This window comes from Apaloderma vittatum, unplaced genomic scaffold (genome assembly GCF_000703405.1).
Source record: "Apaloderma vittatum isolate BGI_N311 unplaced genomic scaffold, ASM70340v1 scaffold9418, whole genome shotgun sequence".
Classification (NCBI taxonomy): Eukaryota; Metazoa; Chordata; class Aves; order Trogoniformes; family Trogonidae; genus Apaloderma; species Apaloderma vittatum.
Window position 1 is genome coordinate 67,625 of NW_009732557.1, and position 23,239 is coordinate 90,863.

Here is a 23,239-nt window from a genome sequence, read left to right on the forward strand (position 1 = left end):
AATCTCATCTGTCTACATTTTGGATGCCTTGAATGGGTATTTTTCTCTAAGAATTTCTGAAGATTGTTTCTTAGACAAAATGATATTCTGCTAGAAGCTATCTATGGGAAACACTATCACTGAAAGAAATACTATTATTTGGTAAGAGGAAGGGAGTCCTTTCAGGGACACTGTAAAGAAAATAGAAAAAAAGCATGAAGGGAATGTGAAGAGGAAAGCTGAGGAAGCAGGGGGGAATGATGGGGAGATGTTCGTGGGCAATGTGCTGAAAGGAGACATGACTGGGGAAATTACACTGAACATAGGGATGACTCCGACTGTCATCAAGAAATTGAGAATACCTTCAAGCACATTGGGCATGAATCCATATGAAAAGAGGCTTCTCTAGTTCCTTTATTCATTAATGTTTTTTTTGCCTGTAAGATGGTGGGATTCCAATGCAAGTTTGTTTTATTGATTTTTGCTTGGGGTTATTTGTTTATGTATTTGTTTGTTTGTTTTATTATTGTATAGGTCTTTTGCAATATGGAAATTGCTGGAGGGGGATGGACAGTTATACAGCACAGAGAAGATGGGAGTCTAGATTTTCAAAAAAGCTGGAAAGAATACAAAATGGTAAGATGAAAAATATGGAATAGCTGTACAGTTCACAGAAGTGTTAGATTTCAAACAGTTCCTATTATCTTAAGATAATTCTGCCTGTAGTGATGTGGTGTGGTCCTGCAGTCTTCTATGAGCTACCTTTTGTCCTATCTGCTATTTTCAAAATCATAATATTCTTCTTACTCTTTTAGTTGAGTATTATTTCTCATGATTGATGGTTTCTTTCAGAACAGTCAGTGAGATTAAGATGAGATCAGGCTCAGGCATATGTACTAAAGAACGTTTCTGCCTGTTGCTCTGACATTTTGACTTGTTGTGACGTTACGGGGTAATAGGCATGTGACGATGTTTCTAATGCATGGAAGTTTTTAGCTGAGGGGAACTCCTTCAGAACTTGGAGCATCTCAGCTAGGAATGAAAAGTTTTACTGCAGTTTAACCCAACTCATACGACACCTCTGCCAATCAAACTAATGTACTGGAAATGTTGATACTTCAAATGAGATTAAAAGAAAATAAATAACTTACCAAATTACAGATGACATGACTGCAGCAGGCTATTTTCCCTTTGCCAACTCAAAAAAACTTTACTCCAATCTAAATAACTCCTGAGTTTTTTTCATTCACTGCCTCATCAAGCTTTCTGATGGAGCTCCTTTCTCTAAGCCCTCGAGGACTGTCTTGGATTTCAGTGACATTCCCAGTGAAGTTTTCAGAACTATGTTATCAGCCTGGAAGAAGAAAATCTTTTTTCCAAGAATTTTTAGTAAGCAGTAAATGAAGAGAGTATTTAAAATGTTTAAAAATGTAAACAAGTTCAGTTCAGTAAAAATGTCTATGTGGAAAACATTCTGCTACAGAACTTATCATTTCAGAAATAAATACAATAACAGATTACTGAACCAAAATATAATTTTTGATTGTATGAATGCTTTCTTTTCAAAATTTTCTATTACTTCAAAATACAAATTGTAAATGTAAACTCTGACCATTGGATCAGACCTTTACTCTTATGGATAACCAGACAATGCAGTCAGTTTCTTAATATATGTGAAGTAAAAATAATATTAAAACAAAAACCAGATATTTTTAAATGGATTCACAAGATTGAATTTTTTTTTAAGAATCCAGAAAGTTTTGATTTTATGGGAAAGTTGAAAACCATTTTACTCTACTTAGATTCGAGTCATAGAAAATATAAAACCTCAGTTTATTGGGTAGAACCAAAATTTGAAGATTCTACTAGTTCTCCTTATGAGGAATTTAGAATTTCCATATGTACACTAATGCATTCTCTACATATGGGCTGTTTTAATTTATACATAACATCCAAATTATTAACTCAGCTTTTCCCCTCAGTGCATTTTCTTAGACCATTTGATAAAATCAGACCTTCTTTTTAAAGTCTTCCCATGTGGCCTTTTGTCATACATATCCCTTCACTTACTTAAATATTTTCCTTAAATTTTTCTTCACAACAGTGGGAGCTTGTTGAAGATTAGATTATGCTAGGTTTGTCCAGTTCAAGCAGGCTGAATTTGTTTTGCTTCACTTTGGGAATGCCATAGTTTTCTAAGAGATCATGTACTTCTAATAAATAAAAAGGATCAGTTTTGAACTTTTACTATCCTATAAGTAAGTTGTAAACAAAGACAAGATGTAGGCTTGTCTCTGCTTCTATGAACCATTTCACCAAAGTAACTAGCTTAGGTCCCCTTCTGTGATTATTTTGTTACATCAAATGTTGAATGATAGAGGCTGGTGGATGCTCTGTGAATTACTGGAACATGTGACAGTGAGCTTCAAGGCAATGACATCACTGATTTAATTCCCTCACTGTTCAGAGAGAGTGTGTGGTGTCTATTGGATACCATCTCCTCTCCTTCCTGATACAAATGTTTCTTCCAATGGAAACCAAGTGGTGTGGTGGGGGACATGGTGGTACTTGGTCATACTTGAAGTGGTTGGACTTAGTAATTATTCTCTCAGCCTATAGTTCAGATAGAGCTTTCCAGATTTGCTAAGACATTCTTGTTGTGCTTCTAATTCACTAAGGCTCCAAAGTCTAACAGAAATAAACAATATCGTAATAATATAATAACGGCAATAGTAAGTCTCTGGAGTCTCTTTTAGTTTCAGTGCAATTAGTTTTTATTGGAAAAGAATCTGGAAAATTTGAAGTTATTCAGTTACAAGCAAGTGCTGATTGTCAACTTCTGAGCTGGACAGAGATTCAGGCCAGCAGCCTGTGGGACCTCACAAGTTATTGGCTGTTCCCATTTCAGGATGCCATTGCACATTTTCTCTAGACTCTAAGGTGAGATCCTTACAACAGGTACTTGGAACGGGTTCCCATGGAGTATTCTCTACAAAGGTGGGCGACGGCACTGCCGGGTGACAGGATTCAATGGCAATAAAGAGGCAATCTTTGTCTTTGATTCAGTTTCATGCTGGTTCCTTCAGTTAACATGGAAGTCCTTCAATTCCAGTTCAATATATTTTCCAGACACCAACACAGAAAACAGATTAAAAGAGAGACAAAGAAGCCACAAATCTTTTGCAAGTAGTAAATTTATTATTCCGTCCATGCATAAATAGCCACAAAGTCGGTGATACTGCAGTAATAGTGGTAGTAACTTTTTAACCCTGTTCTTTTGGCTCCATTTCCACTGGCATCCAATCTCAAGTCCAGAAAATAAAGTTCCACTTTCTTTGGTACCAAAAACAATAGCTAATGAATACAAACATGTTTTCCACAGATTTATTTTTATGCAAGATTGGTTATGCCTTCTTCTTCCTTAGTGGTATTTGTGCTTACCAGTATCATTCAGTTTTGTTACCAGTTTTATGGTGTGTAGTGTAGTTTGTGCCTTTGCATCTAAGAACTCAGTTATGATTACTAAATCTCTTGGGCCATTTCAGTACTCTACATTCGACATTAATTGGACGAAATTCAGAGGAAGCCCTGTGAGTTCATGCTCCCTTCTTTTTCTTATCAGTGTCTACTGCATCTGTTCTTTCACATTGTGTCACAGATTTTCAATTATACTATTTGTAGCTTATAAGAAACATTTGAAGGGAAACAACAAATAATTTCTTTGACAACAGCAGATGAGATCACCCTGAAGCAGGTTTTAACCTTTTTTATATTTCATTGCCTGAGGAAGGAATGTAAAACACTCTAGACCTCTTGACCGCTAGAGAAATATAATTTTAAAAGCTATTGCTTACCATAGACAAACCTGAACTACTTTTAGAAAGGGGGTGTCCACAAGTTCATTTTCTAAGACACAATTTCTAGCATTTATTAGGCACCTATCAGCAATACTCAAATTCAAGCAAATGATTAGCTCATGTGCTACTTGTCTATCAAGACTTCTTGCTTAATTCCCAGCTTTTCAGTTCTTGGATGAATGCACCTTTCCTGGTTACGCCTCCATTTTTGCCAAATTAGGTGATGGAGTTTGGGTTCTCTATTCTCTAACCTTTTAGCATGTCTACTTTAATAATTCCCATGAATTTCACAGAAGTTATTCCACGCTCAATAGCATAACAATTTCCTGGGGAGAAGCTTCTTGGGGGGCAGGTTTGTTGGGGGCTTCATCAGACCTTTAAAATTAATTGCTTTCTGTCATTGGAAAAAGACTCTTACAGGTATATGACTATAGGTATATATGTGCCTTGGCCAGCCCATAAAAATTCTTTTCCTAGCCAGATTTTTTTTCATGCATGTCAGTATTTAATTGTACCACATGCCTTTATTGCGACACTATTGCTCTTTTCCTTCCTCTGATGAAAGCAAGCTATCATTTTTTAATCATTCATAATGTCATGAGCTAGATTATGATCACTTGTGCACATTAGACTCACAGCTGAATTTCTAAACTCTATGGCAATTGCCTCCTGTCTTCCCAACCGGCAGCTGATTTTTCTTTTGGTTCTTTGAAGCAAGAATGACATTCAGGCGTACATTCCCCACCCCCTTAATCTCATGTTCCTGATTAACATCTAAGAGTCCAATATCAGTTGAATGCTTAAAATAAGTCTGCTGTCAGTTTATCTCACAAGTCATCACTAGCATTTGTGTGTGCCTGAATAGCATACCTACTGCTTCCATTTTTGGGGGGATTTCTTATTTTTCTTTTTTCCTTAAAGCTGTTGGGTCAAGTTGATGGCTAACTCCATAGTGTCAATATGGATGCTAGAGCAGGGTAATTTATGCTCTTCCATGGCTTAAATTCTGCAGAGCCAGACCACGGAGATGGTTACCAGAATTTTCTCAGGAAGTATATCTGGATGCAGTTCTAGTGGGCATTTACATTACATTATCTGGAATAGTCTGACTTTCCTCTTATCCACAGTAAATTTGTACTAGTGTAACAAGTCTAGTGATTCTTGTCTTCTGCTTACCTAAAAGACAGCTGAACACCTCTTTGGACTGTAAGGCTTTGATTTTCTTTTAGGCATGATATTTTTACCCTTCTTGATACGCTTCTTACAATTCCCCTCTGTGACTAAGTTCTAGTTTGGACATAGGTCTCAACCATTTTCTGGAAGATCTAGTTTGTGACAGGTTGCTGTTCATCTCATGTTTTCACCTCATAAGTCCTTGCAAGTCCTACAGATTGTAAGCCGTGGTCATTCATAACAAGAGCTACTATTCCAACAAAGATTTATGTCTGAGTACCATCTTTTAGTTCATTCTCAACTTCTAGATGTTACTTACATATAATTTTTATTTGCAAAGTGTTTCCTAATTTCTTTTACGGTTTCCATCTGTTTCAAATATTACTTTCTCTTGCAAAATTTCTGTTACTGTTTTCAGCTTTGTTCGCCTTTTCTCTCTCTAAATTCTGGCATTTCTTTTTGGTTCCATATTGCTTCAGAAGCAATACTAACTTGCACTTTTTTTCTTTTTCAAAATAGGTTCTCACCACAATTAACATTGTGTTTGTCCCGAGCAAAGAGGCAGAAATTCAGCTGCTGTACTGCTCCCTTCTGGAATGTAATTGATTTTGCAGTTCTGTCCATCGACAAAGAGCTTGCAGATTCTTCTTTATCCCCAGACACTTGAAAAATCAAACAAATACAGACAGGGCTTCAACCAATTCCAGTCACATTAGATTATGTTCATCACTGTCTTTTTCATGTGAGAGGCTGATTGCATAAAAATGCACAGGGTACATTTTTAAATTGTTTGTGTGAGCTTCATAATTCTTGTTCCACTGCTTTAGCGGAAAACAGCTTCAGGTGTGGGGGTTTTTAAAAAATACAAATTACATAAGCTATATGATTTGGTTGAGAAGAATTTTATTGGCAGAGAAAATAACTTTGCTCTTAATTTGAATGCTCATATCGTGGAAACAATATCTTTCATAATTCTTGGTTTTGTTAAAGGTATATATTCTGAATTAATTTTAAATCCTTTTCTAACTATAAGTATTTAAGCTTCTTTATGCATTGATATGGCCATAAAATCTTCACACATTTGGAATCACAGTAGTATGATTCGTACATTTCTCGTGTTCCTGTGTTCTTTAAAAGAGAACTCAAACACTATCAAATAGCTCTGAAGATGGTAACGCTGCTCTTTCTCATTAAACGAGTTGGTCAAAACCTAATTTTTGGGGGTCTTCAATCGTGCCAAATTGTTCTCTTTTAACTAAAGAAAAGAGATTACCGAGAACTAAAAAGCATATTCCACTGCAAGCAAATGATGCAGCTCCTTGGGTCCACAAGATGTCAGTTACTGAAATGGCTGTTGAAATTGACTTCACTTAATTTCTGTTAGGAAGATACAGAAAGATGCTGCTTTGTGCACAGGAATTAAGACACTCATCAGTTTTCCAGATAAGAATTTGTAATTTTGACAGGAATTTAAAATTTATCTTTGCATAGAAAATGTACATGGACACAAAAACTAGAGATTCCTAGCTACCAACAGGCCTATGGTTTTATGACAGTAAGAAGTGTCCTCAGTTGATTTTGACTTGAGCGATATTAAAGTAAACTATTTTTTGGTCACCAGCTATCTCAAAGAAATATAAGCACAGCAGCAAATACTATGCTTAACGTACATATGATTAGGTATGTAAACCTTAAAAATATGGTTATTGATTGGTCTCATATGGACATAAATTTTCATCTTTACTGTTATTACTCCCATATTGATTGGCTATGAAGGATCGCCACAAGGGAAAGATATACAGCTGCTCCTGATAATTAGCTAAGTGGATTTTACGATAAAAATCCGTGCCTTCCTTCCAATTAGAGTGTTTGGTTTTCTCTGTTTTGTACTGGATTAATCCAGTGGGTGGTGATCCTACTGCTCTTTAACCTAATTTCTTCTTTGTCAACTCCTAGGCCATGTCTGTAATAGCACATTGAACAGGACCGTGGTCTGTGTGTGGACACATTCTTATTCTCATCGTTAAATTTCAACGGAGATTTGTTCTGACTCAGCTAACATTCCAAAAATAATCACCAAGCAGTTAGGGCGGATGGACTATTCTCAAATGGCAGTTTGCAAAGGGCTGTCTGTCTTGTTTTCAGAACTGAGAAGGTTTTGCTGTTACCACATTGGTTATTCTGGTTTCCTTTCTTCTTGTTTAGCAGAGCAGTAGGAGCTGTTAAGAGCACTCTTCACAGCTTCTCTTACCCTCTGTGGCTTAGCGAAATAGTTCTGAGGGAAAGAATTATTAGTTCAAAGAACATGGGGACGTATTTTGAAGATAACCTGGCAACAGGAAAGGAGCACAGGCAGTTTTCTGGAAGGAGAGCCTTCATAACACTATCTATACTACATCCATCCGTCTAGCTAGGTGGCTGGAGGTATATCCTATCATTTCTTCTGCAGAAATGGGTTCACATTCTTTCCCTGTCAGTAGAGTGAAGAATTTTATAAAGCCCGTTGCAATATCAACGTGGTTCTTCGGGAAAAAAAAATGATGAAGTTGAGGACAGGATGGACCTGCAAGAAAGGCAAAAACTAGGGAATGCATGTCCTTGGAAAAGATAGAAGGCATGTTACTTCTGCACTGTAAACAAACAAGACGGGCTAGAAGTTGTGGTAGTGATGAATTATTATGTGGCATGAATAAGCTTATGAGAGTGAGTTATGAGTACAGGATGATAAAAAAGGCACACTTCAGATATGAATAATTTTGTAATGTAGGGTCACAGATACATGTGATAGTACACTTCAAAGTCATAAATTGTTTACATCTGAAAAAATCATTTACACCAAGGGGCTGGGATAGATGACATGGAAGTAATTTGTTTCTTTCAAACATTTACCAGGTAATTTGGATATAAGGAAATGATTTTTGGTGAATGGAATGTGTATTAAGATACTGTGTGAGTAACATCTTTCACGGAGACCACCCTTCTGTGATAACGAATGACACATCATGCTAGTTTAATAGAAGGTCACTTCTGACTGTAACTGTTACTCAGAAAATTATCACTTTCATCAGTGTTCTAAAAAGAGACAGCAGATTCTCTGCTGCTCCTGTGGTCTTAATCCAGTATATCCAGTGAAGACAGACATGATATTAAAGTGGTGAGTGAACATATTCAATTTTATAAAAGCATGCTCATTAAACTATTCTGATCCTGACCAAGGCTGTGTACATTTCAACAGTATGATCTAAGGGAGCAAGAATGAAATGATACTTGTTTCAGAGGGCTTTGGATCACTAGATCGGGCACTAGAGAAGATGTTGACATACAGGGAGGCATATTCTTTATTTTGTGGAATATTTTTGCATAAAAAATTAAACACAGTTTTGTGTTGGATCACAGCTGTTTTTTAAATGTTTTATACTCATCACAGTCTTCCTTATGGAAATGTTACTGGACAACATCAGTTTCAAGTTTTGTGTTGACACATGGCTACACACTGTTGTCTAGTCTGCCACCAGTGCTTCAATCTAACACTAATGTATGTAAGGAATTCCTTACATCTAGAACCTAATAAATCTTATGTAATGATATCACAATTCAGCTTAATTTTGCTAACAGCCTGTCATAGAACACCATGGGAAAAATTAATGTTATTAAAAAATCTTTATAATCAAAAGATTGAAATTATATTTTGCAAAAGGCAGGTGAGATTTTGAGAGGTTGTTTTAAAATTAGTGATTTGAACATTTAGTTGAATTTTGAACATTTAGTAGAACTGTAGCAGATGTCTACCCCAAATGATAGTCGTGTGCTCTCTTCATGGAATGTCTTTCTCTTCAGGGAGGAGCTTCTCTTGCCTGATCTATTCCATTTGGGGCTCATTGGAGAAGCCCTTCACCTTGGGACTCGTGTCAAATTAGCACTATAACTTTTTAATACTGGTGTGAGTCATCCTCTATTCTTGTTCAACTATTCAGTGTAGCAGCTGATCCCAAGCAAAACAGAAAAGAGTTGCACGTAATGATGCTTGACATATTTAGAAGGGTTATGGGGCTGAGTTTCAAGACCCTTCTCAAAATCACATACACATGGTTTGACTGTTGGTCTTTCCTGTAACATCTGTGCTCCTAGTTATGAGTATCTTTGCTATTGGGGATGAATCAGTGTCATTTGGAAAGACAATTAAGTCCTGCCTCCAAAAGCTAAGGGTTATTTGCCCGAAATGAAACAAAAAATACTTTTTTAAGGATTTCTTTTATTTTTATTTTTTAGCCCTAAATCATACCATTTATTTCTTTGCAAAGGACAAAACAGGAAGTTCTTTTAAGGTCCCAAGTAATCTTTCTTAGAGTACAAAAACTGAGTTTCCTTTTCTGTAGAACATGCCCACCTCCCTGGGATGCACTTACTAGGAGCTGCACTAAGTGTCTTTATATTCTCCAGATCCACTTGTCCTGAAGGGAAGAAGGTGATTTGCGAGAGAGGCTCTCAATCTCATTTTTCTCGGTAGGAAATGCTCTCCTATTTTTAACAGTGAGGAAGCTAGATTGAAATCCAGGCCTGAGGAAGGTGCACTGCCTGTTGTATATGGGTAACTGTAGGAAACTGAACTGTTTGGGCCTCATTTCCTGGCGAGAGGTAACATCTGTGTAAGGTTTGCACGTCAAACCTGGATTCTGTCAGTGTGATTCTTTCTCGTCGAGAAGTCTGGTACTACAGATGCTGCGTGTTTGAGAAAGAGAAAGTGAACCTCACCTCTATATGTCTATTAATGTATTTGATCTAGAATGAAGTGCAGAAGCCTGAACTGCTGCAAGATATTGAGACACACTTTTCAAACATGCAATGATTATACAGACATTTAGTTCTTTACTTAAACTGACAATAATTAGGTTTTGGTTTAGTCTTTCGAGAAGGTAGCTCTGGCTTCAATCTAAACATACTTCTAAAACTTTTCACCAAATATGTGTTAATATTTTATAAAAATACTTCTGAATATTTATTTTTCTATACTCTTTCAGGTTAACTTTATTTAACTCGTTTGTTTTCTGAGTACATTATAGTCATTTCTATAGACCACATCTTTATTTCAAACAGTAAAATGAATAATTCAACATGATGGAAATGAACAAGAATACCGTCGTCTTTAGAAATTATCTTCTTAAACAAAATCTTTCTCCATTCTCAGCTATGGCTAAAGGAGCTGAATATTCTTTATGACTTCTGGGAAGACACTGCTGCTGTAAAACACTGAATTATTATCTGCTTTATTCAGTAAATTGTCTGACAGGAGATGAACCCATAGGATATATTGACTGTGTCTGGTTTCAATTTTGTTTTGTCTATAAAAAGTCAAAGCTTCCTATGAGTATTATCAGACAAAATAAATAAAGTAAGAGAGATAATTTTTTAATGAACTCAGAGTAATATGATTCAAGCAGAATACCCCCACAGATTTTGCCAAAGCTAATAAAACTCTTTTGCACCCTACCTATTATTTTTGAATAAGTATCAACTTTGTAAATTCTTAAGGTCATTTTTAAAACCAGTATTAAATTCTGTTTCTTTGTACTCACGGCTGCTTTAGTATTGTTAACTCTGTTAATCACCATGAAATTGGAAATGAGCCAATGTAGAACCTGGATGTCATCTAGAGTAAATATTATAAAATCATGTACTTCTGTCAGTGATTCCTGGTTCTAAGTACCTTAACACATACAAAATAACAACAAATTATGATTTATTTATTTTATTTTTACATAACAGTTGGGCACTATGTCAGAATTTAAACAGTTTACCATGTAGTTATAGACACAAGGATCCAGTAAATTCTTGTGTTTCATCCTAGTGCGTAAAGGGGATTAAAATTGCCAGTAAGGTTCTATATTGTGTCATTTCTTTACTCTAAAAATATTATCATGTCTCTATGAAAAATCTATTCTAAATGCAGTACAAAACATCAGCTGATTGTTCCTTGATAAAAACTATATTTTACTAATTGGTTGTGACTCTTATGTCTTTTTAACTGACCTATTTCAAATCAAACTTTGCTGAAATATGATCTTAATGCAGTTTTCAACAGAAAAAATATATTTTTTTTTCCATTTGTGGACAATAAAATTAAACATTTAAAAAATCTATGCTAGGTCACATCAAAGATTGGTGTATCATATCTATTGCTAGCAGTGGATGGTTTAGAAAGCATATTATGATAATTTAAGCATATTCCCTGTTATATTGTCCCAGCTTCCACAGAGTGCTAATGAGGAAAATGTAGGAGAACTCTGAAAACTTTTGGAAATTTCTAACCTTTCCCTGTTACATTAAGCACACTTTTGGGAACTTAAAACCTCTGTTCTGCCATTCATCCCAAAATGTTATACAAATTTCAAGGGAAAAGCAAACTGAGTATTTTTGGAATAAAATGTAAAGTTATATATTAATTCTTCCATTTGGAGACATATAATGAACAAAATACAGAAAAACAGTGACAAAATAGTGCCTTTTAGTAATTTAAAATGCAGTTTTGGAACAGTGCTTTGACCCACTTTGTTTCAGAGAGATTTAAAAAGTAGTTATCTACAAACACATTCATGAAATACAGATGTTCTTTTTTCTAGTAGATTGATAGCTAAGAATGACTTGGATCATCTCATGTACTTCCTTGAGCTTAAGTACAAATCTTTAACACAAATAATTCTGGAAGTATTTGCTGTAGCAATATAAATGCAAAAAAGCAATTTGTATGTTGACAGAGCATATATATGTACTGGGGAACAAGCACATTTAATGACAGCTGTGAGTCTGGAATAGGTGACTCCTAATGTTAGCTTTTAACATTATGCCCTAAGGCATTCTCAAACCCAAACTCCTTGTCCGCAGAAGATGACAAACATGGTCTTAGGCAAGGCTGAAGGCATCTTATCACTTGGGACCCCGTGGATTTGAGCAGCAGTATAAACATAAATGTTACATTAACTAAAATGTTTGGATTTCGTTATGGAATTTTCATTACTGAACAATTACTGAACTGTCTCATGAACAGCCAAATGAATGAGGTCTGCTTTTCTGTGGATTTCTGTCCTGTTTCCCACATAGAAGTCCTATTCTTATTTCTAATAATCCCCTGAATCACTGTTATTTTTCTAAGATTCTCCATGGAAATATCTTGAGTTCTCCTTTTACATCCCTCAAATCTCTCCCAGATGTCTAAGGGTCCTCCAAGGCAGAACACGCTCAGCATCTGTGCTTGGCTGGCTGGTCTGCGCCTGCTGATAGGCAAAGTGCTGAGCTTCTACTTCAGCATTTCTCCCAGCAGCAACTCATCCCAGACACCAGTTCTCCTGAAACCTTGCTGAACTTCAAGTTTCTGTGATTTCTGTCCCAACCTCAAAACTGTTCAAAAAGTATTGCACAAAAATAAAGGACAGGTGGGCATAACAATTTCACGAGCTTATTTCCTTAATTTTTCTGGCTGAAGGGAAAAAAAAAAAGGTTTATTTGAACGTAAAATTCTGAAATGTACTTTAAAGGCTAAAGATGTTGAAGGTAAGTCAAAAGAACCTGGCATAATAGGTTTCTTTGCCAGCCTCAGGTTTGGGAATGGAAATGAAAAGTTAAATCATATGTTTAAGCTTTTTTTTTTTTTTGGCTTATAATATGTCATGCTCTTCTGCACACTAAAGCTTATATATCTTGTAGAAACAGTATTGTTCTTGTAGCAGGGACAGTCTAAGTAAGATATAAACAAGGAAAGCTATGTAGTTATTAAGTAAGTCAGCCAAAGTACCTGGAAAATCCAACAAGCACACAAGTCTTTCTTCAGGTCTGAAATGAGGCTGTAAACTGCAGGCTAAATACAGGTTGGAACAGTTGAGTTTGGCATAATAAAATTATACTTGAAGAAATTGTTCCCAATTCTGTGCTTAACAGAAACATACTGGCCCACTCTGGTCTAGATCTATGAAAGTTTGAGTGCCTGTTTGTTTGTTTATTTCTTTTCCCAGACATATTAGGTGTTTAATAAAATACAGTACTTGTCGTTAGGAATATTCTTTGCTTCAGAGAGATGTTTTACATTCCACTTACTTCCTTGGTTTTCTTCTCATAAGAGCAAGGAGCTTGTATAAAAAGAAGTTGCTCTTGTCAAAAAAAAAAAAAAGAAAAAATGAATCATTCTAAGTATTTGTGTGTTTCAGTATTTTAGCTCCTTATAATAGAATTTGGTTTTTTGTAACTAACGTGGTGGCTTTGCTCATATTTTTTATATTCCCTTTTATATTCCTTCTGTTCCCCTTTGTTGCAACTTCATTTCCTCTGGTCAGAAGAGCAAACCACTAAGTGATAGATTTTCATCTTAGTGTAATAACATGTGTGAAAAGGGAGAAGGAAGTGTAAATGTGAAGAAGAAAAATTATTATTTCATAATAATTATATATGGTGTCTGGAGTTTATATAGAACACATATGGGAAGACATAATGTTAAAAAAGCCACATGTATTGCATCCTGAGTAGGCTGTAATCTAAATAAGATAAGACAAATATAATTCAAAAGAGCCACAGTTCAAAGGGGAGTTCTCTCAGCTTGCCAGCGCTGTGAAAAAGTGAGAAGATTTCCTGAAAATCTTCTTTAAAAGGGAGACAGTTGATAACCATAATAAAATATCTGTGAATAAAAAAAAATATGTAGACTGCAAAGAAATGTACTTTGTCTGGCATATAAACACCTATTCTGCCTTTTGGATTTTAGGGAGACCAACTGCCTGTTAGTCAGTCACTGCAGAGCGTACTTTCCCTCCCTCTGAGACAAGTGTCAATGACCAGTGGTGAAAAACGATGTCAGAGACAAACCACTGACTGGTCTGGTATGACACTCCCAAAGGTGGTAGAAGAGGAGAGACCATGTGTGACAGTCATAGGGCAGGAGACAAGGCAAGGAGATGGAAAGGACCAAAGGAACATACAGAAAGTCAGCTGTAGGGAGGGTTTATGCAGGTGAGGAACAAGTTTTTGTGTTTGAGGAAATATGTATACACACAAATGTGGTCAGAGCAGTAGGTGAGAGATACAGAAGCATCATCATGGGAAAGCTTGAGGAGCAGGAGCTCCCACTTGAAGAATGATGTGGTCATTGGAAGTAATTTACTTGATAAAGAGGATATAATGAAATAATGTGCAGGAAAGGAAAAGCCAAAGAACAGTTCGAGTCTTCTCTGAGGCTCATCACAGACTACTAAACTGAAATTCTTGCAGACTTAATACTTCGTCCATGGGTATCACTTGGTGGTCTCTGAGCCAAAAAGACAGACGTGCTTATTTGAAACATAAACTAGTGCACTCAGCTCAGTGTAGTCAAATGTGACCTGTCTTCTCAGCCTTTGGTATCAGCGCCAAAACAGAAGTTAAACCAAAAATTATTCCAGGGTAGAGTGCTTTCTAAGGTAATTCCCTGTAGGAACCACAAAACAAATTCCTCCATTTTATTTTATTTTTTTGATTCAGTCATAAACTTCTCAGCTTTAAAATTTGATAAGTTTCTTTAGAAGTTTGGAGGTGGTATAACTATGCATTGCTTGAGTGACGTATTAGCTCTGCTGCACCTTCACGCAGCTGCTGTATGGTCTCTGAGGAGGCAGGATTTCATCCTCAGTAGATCCAGCTAGTCAGGCCTGGAGCCAGGGCAATGCAATAAAGAACAAGAGAGAGAGAGACGTACATTCAGCATGTCCATGTTACACTAGGAGTGACTGAAACATCACATGGAGAAGATTCATTTCTTGCTAATGTGTCTCAGATAGACATTTCCCACTGCCTAACTTCTAGTGTCTTAATTTTACCTCCCTTTAAAAAAAATATGTTATTTCTGGAGATATTCATACCTATTCCTTAAAATTACACTGACTCAGTCAGTGGCAGACCACATGGTTTAATTTCTGATGTGAAAATGAGAGTAAATATTGTCTGTTAAATACCATGGTGGGTGTGCAGAGGGAAAGCAACTTTCTATAATCATAGAGTCATAGAACAATTCAGGTTGGAAAAGACCCTTGGGATCATCAAGTCCAACCATTGACCTTACACTACAAGGTCACCCCTAAACCATATCACCCAACACTCCATCTAAATGACACTTGAACACATCCAGGGATGGTGACTCAACCACCTCCCTAGGCGGGTCTGACCCCTCTTTCCTTGAAGAATTTCTTCCTAACGTCCAGCCTAAACTCGCCCTGTTGCAACTTGCAACCATTCCCCCTGATTCTGTCCCTAATTACCTGTGAGAAGAGACCAGCACCAACCTCTCTATAATGTCCTTTCAAGTAATTGTAGAGCATGATGAGATTCCCCCTCAGCCTCCTCTTCGTCAAACTGAACAGACCCAGCTCCCTCAATCGCTCCTCATAAGGTCTGTTCTCCAGGCCCTTCACCAGCTTTGTTGCCCTCCTCTGCACTCGCTCCGACACCTCGATATCTGTCTTACACTGAAGTGACCAAAACTGAACACAATACTCAAGGTGCAGCCTCACCAGTGCTGAGTACAGAGGGACAATCACCTCCCTTCTTCTGCTGGTCACAAAATTTCTAATACAAGCCAGGATGCCGTTGGCCTTCTTGGCCACCTGGGCACACTGCTGCCTCATATTCAGTCGACTGTCGATTCGAACACCCAGGTCCTGGGTGTTATGAATGATAAAGGAAAATATTTGATACAATATACTCTATTCCAAACCGAGAATTTCTTTATTGTTAATTTCACTTCTATCTCTGGCAGTCATAGCTTAGTAACAGAGGGTAAGTTTGTATCACAGGCAAGAAAATCATCCAATCCATCATTTAACTTGATCAGGAAATTTTCACAAGAGTCTTCTGAAACACTATCAGCACATCACTGTAAGCAAGTCAGATTTCCAGTTCCTGCTTTTCCTCTCTTAAGAAATATAAATCAGCATAGTCATGCTGAAATAGTTCTTTACAAGTAAAGACTAAATATTAAAATATTTTTTAATATTTAAAGAGAACAAAATCAGAGCTGCGAATTCTCAGGTGTGAATTAATAATTTCTAAAGAAAAATAGTTTACATTAATTAAAACCTTAAATTTAATGGAGTAAAATAATCATTAAAATTAAAAAAAATTTAAAACCTGGAAAATGTACAAAAATATAGGTCTAGTAATACATTTTGAAAAGTATTTATGCTTTTTATTATTATTTTTTATGTTTGAAAACTGTATATTTTACTTAGATCATCTGAGTATTTGAAATACGAGGAGAGCTAGATACCTTAAGTATTCTACTGCTGTTTATTTTTCATTCTTAGAAAAAAAATCAGTACCCTCTCCTGTGCTTTGGATAGTCTAAAGAAATACTCCTAACCCTTTAAGTTTCAAAGCATCGAAAGAAATATTGGTATCTTATTCCACCTCAGCAGGGTAAGAAATAACACCAAATTTATAGTAGCAAGTATGAGCTTATGGATCAAGAGAGAAGTAAATAAACGTTACAGCTGAGTATCACTCGTAAACATCGTCCTTGCCAGCACATCTTAAATACAGAAGAGGATTTTAAACTAAAAACTCCTTCAGTTGTGGCAGACGTTCAATAACAAAGGAATGGTCCATTTTCTCTTCAGAGATTAAAACATGACTTCTCACCCACAGCTAATTTGAATTCATTGTATCATCTGAGCTAATTTAAAGTCTTTATCCTTTTATAGTGCATAGCATAATTCTGTTTGGACTTAATTGTCTTAATGATAATTGATTTTAACATCATATAAAATGTATTATAGAACATGACTATATCCGGTATTCCCATTGAAGAATGTGCAAATACAGCATCTTACTTTTAATATCTTGTAATTGGAAAGTGATTTTCAACTGATAACCTCAACTGTCTTTTCAAATATCAGTTGAACTGCATGACACTTCTTCATGGTATGTATTAGTAAACTAATTTTAAAGACAGACAAACTGGAGCATAGAAAGCTGTGACCAGTAACTAGAATGTATAGGTAAAATATAATGATGATTTTGTATTTGTGTAAAGGTTCTACCAGTTACAATAATTACATGTAGTTATTTTGCCAATTTTTTCTAGGGTTTTGGTAGCCCATCAGGTGAACATTGGCTGGGAAATGAATTTATCTTTGCAATAACAAGTCAGAGGCAATATTCTCTAAGAATTGAATTAATGGACTGGGAAGGAAACCGGGCATATTCACAGTATGACAGATTTCACATAGGAAATGAAAAGCAGAATTACAGGTAAGAATCTATTGAAATTCTTATGGCTCTGCTGAGTGATAAATACTGTGCATTATTCACTTATTAAATATGAGAAAGGACAATATCATACTCATTTTCATCAAAAGTGAATAAAGAGGGTAAAAATAAGAAAATTCTGATTTCTCAGTGATGGAAGGTTAGAGTAAATTTAACATCACTGTGAACAAGGGTGACTTATTAATTGTGCTGGCTTGTGGAACTATTAAAAAAATGTGCAACTTTTAAAATATCTGAGACCATCAGAACTCAAAACTGATAGAAAAGGGTATGGATTCCTCATTACAACTTGAAGGATTTTACCTCAGAAGCGTAAAACTGAAACAAAGAACATGGGAAGAAAACACCATAAATGCTATTAAAATCTGATATTTCTAAACAAAAAATTCAGTGTAAATGAAGAGGAAAACCAGAATGCTGGATCTTATTGTGAGGAGGTAAAACATAGAACAAAGTGTCAGCTACTGGATAGCCTTGATTCATAACTATCAACATTTATTTCAATATGCCATTTATTTAAATTAAAAAAAAAAGTATGATATTAAAAATTTCTCCAATAGTATTTTTCCAATTTTTAGATAAACAAGTAGGAAATTTAAATCTGTTCAGCCAAAAAAATAGAAAAAATCTTTAGAGGCATAACTGATATGGATTACTTAAGTGGTTTAACTGTATTTTTTTCAAATCATGGCTTCATCTAAACTGACAACAAAATGATGAAGAACGAAAATGAAACCCAGAAAAATATCCTAAGTTATTTATTACAACACACCTAGTTAGCATAAGACTTAAGAGAGTAACAAATATATTGTAAAGCAGAGCATTCAAGCCGTAACATGTGAAACTAGGTTGGTATTCAGTTTTTTAAATTCAAGTAACTTGATTCTCAGAAATGCTGATTGCCTCCCTCCTCGCCCCCCTGCCCTTGGCCTCCAGAGACATGGAAGTGAGAACGATTTGCTCTTTCTGCTGACAGGACTCTACCCAAGTGGGACACAAAGTAGTGCCCCTGTTCTCCGGGGTTTGTCAGAGGGCATTACCACATAGCCTAGAAGTGGAAAAGTTACATTTAGAATCAATTTGAATGAGTTTAGTTCCTGCATAAAGAAAGGACTATCCCATGGCACACAAAGGACAGCTCTGGCCTCCATTGCCCCCAGCACTGCCTGCCTGGCACTGCTCTTTCCCCAGATTCAGGAAGGTGGAGCATACCTTCTGAATCAGCCTGAGGTGAATGAATTTAAAGCATGAATTTAAATAAAGGAAACTTCCCAAAACAAAAGCTAGAATTATTTATACAAAAAATAAAAAACAGTAGTGTACAAGTGGATAATGCAGTGCCTTCAACATCAGTAGAAGAAGATGTTCAAAAATGGAAGGAAAAGATGGCACAAATACTTGTCAAGGGAAAAACTGTAAAAGGACAGAGTTAAAATAGCTTTACAAATTATGATGAAAATCAGAAAAGATGGCAGGAGTATTACTCAGAGAGTGAAATAAGATGTCTGAATTTTCTAACAAATGCGTCTTTTTTACTCATTTTTATTCTGTACTGAATAGGCACAGCATGTATTTTTGAGGAATCAGAAGGACGTTGAAAATTTAATTTATGTTAAATCTCACATTAAGGAAGGATTTAGTTTCAAAACTCATCTGGTTTTATGAATGGCAAAATAGTGAGATAATTTCATGTTTCGTTTCAGGAAGCTAGACTGTATTTGTAGTAAGACATTACAGGAATGTGAAAATACTTAAGGGATTTTTGCCTGTCCTAAGTTCATGTAACATGCCCAGAGCAGAAGAAGAGCCAAGGACTTTGGGGAAAGGCTCCACCATTGTCCTTCCAACAGTCTGGGAATTCTGCTGAGGACTGTGACCTGAGACCTCCTAAGTGTTAACTACAAACCAGAATCAGGACATGGACTTAAGAAATTGCATACAGTTGCCTGTGTATATTTAATTGACTGCATTTTCCTGGCACAGTTTTGGCCTGATCCGAGTAGCACTTTCGCCAAGCAACTCCTGAACACAACTGCGGGATCCCATGCAGCAGAGATTTTTTTCCAATACGCACTGTGAGCAAGTCCATGTTAGTTTGTTGTGGAAGAAAGTCTAGCCACAAAGACATGAGTACTGGTGTGCCACTAACTTTAAAGTTTGAAGAGCAAGCCCTGGCCTGAGATTTAAACTTTATTCACTTTTTAATATGCCCTTTGTCTTCTGTAGTAAGCTGCTACAAATGAGGTTTTTAAAGGACTTGGGTACAGGATTTTCTCCTCTGCCTTGACTCAGAGATTTCTTAAATAGATTGAATGTAATACATTGTCAGTCAGCAGAGTAACCTTGGAAAGTGGTCGTGAATCAGAATAAGTCTCCAGGATGTCTATATGAATAGGGAAAAAAAGGAAAGGAAAGGAAAGGAAAGGAAAGGGAAGGAAAGGAAAGGAAAGGAAAGGAAAGGAAAGGAAAGGAAAGGAAAGGAAAGGAAAGGAAAGGAAAGGAAAGGAAAGGAAAGGAAAGGAAAGGAAAGGAAAGGAAAGGAAAGGAAAGAAAAGGAAAGGAAAGGAAAGGAAAGGAAAGGAAAAGTGGTATATGAATAGAATAAGTCTCCAGGATGTCTATATGAATAGGAAAAAAAAGGAAAGGAAAGGAAAGGAAAGGAAAGGAAAGGAAAGGAAAGGAAAGGAAAGGAAAGGAAAGGAAAGGAAAGGAAAGAGTCATGCACATCATATTTTCTGAATATGGAAACAATTGTGAAAACTGATCTCTGAAAATTCTTGCTGAACAAGAAAAACAAAAGAGAGCCTGATCTAGTTAAAGATATCCCTGCTGATTTCAGGGAGGTTGGACTAGATGACCTCTAAAGGTCCCTTCCAACCCAATGGATTTTATGGTTGTGTGTATTTCAAAAATGTAGAAATTAAATCAGAAAGGGTGCATAGGCCTCAAAAAAGTATAATGTTGAGTAACAGGGATTAAATTCCACTATTCGTGTTCAAGTCCCTTTTCAACAAAAATCAGAGGGAGTTTGACTTAGGAGTAATGATTGAAGTTTTTATCCCTGTTCTACTCTGTAGTCCAATTAAAGGCCAAAATGAACTCTACTCATGCTGTCTGTATGGCCTCCTTATGGTACAACTGAAGTTCCCCTGACCAGACAATAAATTATCAGTTCCATTCACACTATTCTGAAATAAACAGAGAGGAAAACATGAAGAGGTAAAAAGACTCTGTCCATCTCTGTTGACTGAGTTTCAAAAGAATTCTGAATATTTAAAGAAAACAACTGAGTAACATGGTGACAGTTCCAGAAATAATGGAGTGTGATCCATACGTGAATCTAAATTGTTTTTCACGCTTGACAAACTCACTAGTGCCTTGTCACGAGTTAAGGCTGGGCCGGCCGCTAACACGGACAGACAGATATGTGTCCAACAGACATTTTGCAAACCAAAATTATGAGGGGCTTTTTAAGAAATTTGTACAAGCATGTATCCTGTGACATAAAACCTCTTTATTTTGCTTGCCAGCATCACTATCTGTGATAGAAGCAACTCCAGAAGGCAGACCAAATACCAGCCTGATTATTGAGTCCTAAACAGCTGGCAATCCTTCAGAGAATACTGTTTTCTGTTTATCAGAGGAGCTGCCATTAAGAATTTAAATGATTCCTCTGAATTTGAAAACCACAGTTCCCAAGCTCCTGCTCACAGTGGCTTTCCTTCACAGTTGTCAGGCATTTGCCATGTCTGCTTTCAATACCCCAAACACAGAACAGCGATAACACTTCAACATTTTAGTTGCTGTTCCCTTGAAATAGTTTTACCAAGCAAACTAGATACTCTTTTATTTTGTAAGTTGTTTCTTTTGCTAGTGACCCACATTAGATGTTGCTTCTTCAATATTGTTCGTGAAGATAAGTAATTGTAGGCTGACTGCATTCTACATTAATTTTCAATAATACAAGTTGCTTAAGAAATAATAACCAGTAAAGAGAGAAGTTTCCAAACTGGTTTGGGCAGTAGATCAAGGAGATCTGAAATCAAGAAAGGGTATTGAAATGAAAGGAAAACTCAAGAAGAGGAATACCTTACATTTATGCTATAGCAGTGCTTTTTATATTTGGAAGACATGGAAAAAATAAGTTTCAGGTCTCACGTATAGTATAGTAAGTGAAAAAAAAATAAAAATACCATGAAGTGATAAAATGTGTCTGAGAAAATATGGAAAACCATTTTCATGCTGTTTTTCCAAAATCCAGCCCCAACATTATGCAAAGTTCTGTTCAGTCTGGATAACTCCCAATTGGTGATTTCAGAAGGGTTCTGTTTTTTCTCTGGGCTGTTTGTATTCTCTTTACTACTTTTTATTAGCCTAAAGAATCTATGATTAAAAAGAGTAATGCTGAACACATGTATGTTAAAAATATACTTGTTTCTCTTTCAAAATGAGACAGCTCCAAAAGACTTTCTGGGAACGTAGAATAAAATCAATTTATCCCAGATGATGACTGCACAGAAGAAATTTGAGATGAAAAGGTGGATACTGAAGCAGTAAATGTATGATGATAAATGATAACTGAAACAGGAAAATCAATGTTGTACCACATGTGAAACCTTCAATAACATGAAAGTATCTGAGTGATTAACTTCCTTTAGAACATCCTTAGACTTTTCATCTGCCCAAAACGATTACACAAAGGGCTATCTGTAAATATTATAAAAACTATCTCCACCAGTCTCTTTGCAAGACTTAGATTGTTGTAAGTAAAATCTCCATGAAGTAAGAAGATTCAGGTCTTGTAAGGAACATTTAGAAGTGTTTCTTAATTTAAGTCACAGAAATTATTCACAGAAGTATAAAAACTCAAGTTGAAAGAGACTCCCAGAAGATGCACAGCCTCTCCTCTGTGCCTGTGCAGACTCTAGCCCACTTGTGAGTCTGTCGACACTGATGTTCTTAGGAGATAGTACGGATATGGCACAGTGCTTCTGTGATGTGCATCCTCAGATCCTCCAGAATTAAACAGGAAAAATAATGATGTGTTAGGATTTCAGACACCACGTTTCATAATCTGATGGATAAATTAATGAAAACAGATATACTGATGCTGGATTTTGATCAGCAGTAATTTCAGTCTGTGCTCACAGCTGATTTTGCTACTCATGATGCAGGAGCGGCACTCCGAAGCAAGGGATGGGATGGATAATGGGGGAAATACAATTTTCAATTGGCTGAAGTATTTGTACCTTAGAACCCTTAAAGAAGTTGAATATTTCCTCACTTCCCTATGACAATATATTCTAGCATTTAGTAATTTTTTAATTAGAAAATCTTTCCATTTCCGCAATGACTCACTACTGTTGGTCTTACCTATGGAGGAATACGTGTAAAAGATGAGGCAGTGCTGCTGAGGTGAACAAGACTTTGGGATTGCTTTAGGTATAAGTGAAAACTGATGATAGACAGAGAGTATCTTAACTTCTGTGAGTGAATTATACTTACGGTGATCACTGACCTTTGATAATTAAATTAAGAGCAATCTTAGAAACAGCAGGATAAACAGATTAGGAAAATTTATGAAAAACGAAAGACACATTGCTCTTCTGTGAGCAAGATACAAGCTAACAAGAAAATATCAGTTACCTAGAGAAGAATCAAATGTGTGCATCTTCAGAAGAACAAAGTTGATGGAATTTGTTGCAAAAAGGAGGGACAATCATTGAAATTATTCATATAATTTCAAATCACTAGCATTGTCTTGTGATTCATACAAATCCGGGTAGCACAGTTTCCAAGCTCTTCAAAAAATACTGTTTCTCTCCAGGCTTTACTTTGAGAAACCAAATCAGTTGTACTGAGTAGAATCATAGAATCAAAGAATAGTTTAGGTTGCAAGGGACCTTCAACGGTCATCCAGTTCAACCTGCAATGAGCAGGGATATCTTCCA

General features: G+C 36.2%; 1 protein-coding gene across 1 annotated transcript in view; it reads left to right on the plus strand.

Moving 5' to 3' along the window:
• Positions 1–23,239, plus strand: part of ANGPT1 (angiopoietin 1) — a gene marked incomplete at its 5' end in the record, with an annotated part of 89,232 nt that overhangs the window by 35,649 nt on the left and 30,344 nt on the right. Inside the window, 2 exons of the mRNA XM_009875579.1 lie at positions 514–615; positions 17,104–17,270. Coding sequence (XP_009873881.1) covers positions 514–615; positions 17,104–17,270 — 269 coding nt within the window. The remainder of the gene's footprint in view (positions 1–513; positions 616–17,103; positions 17,271–23,239) is intronic.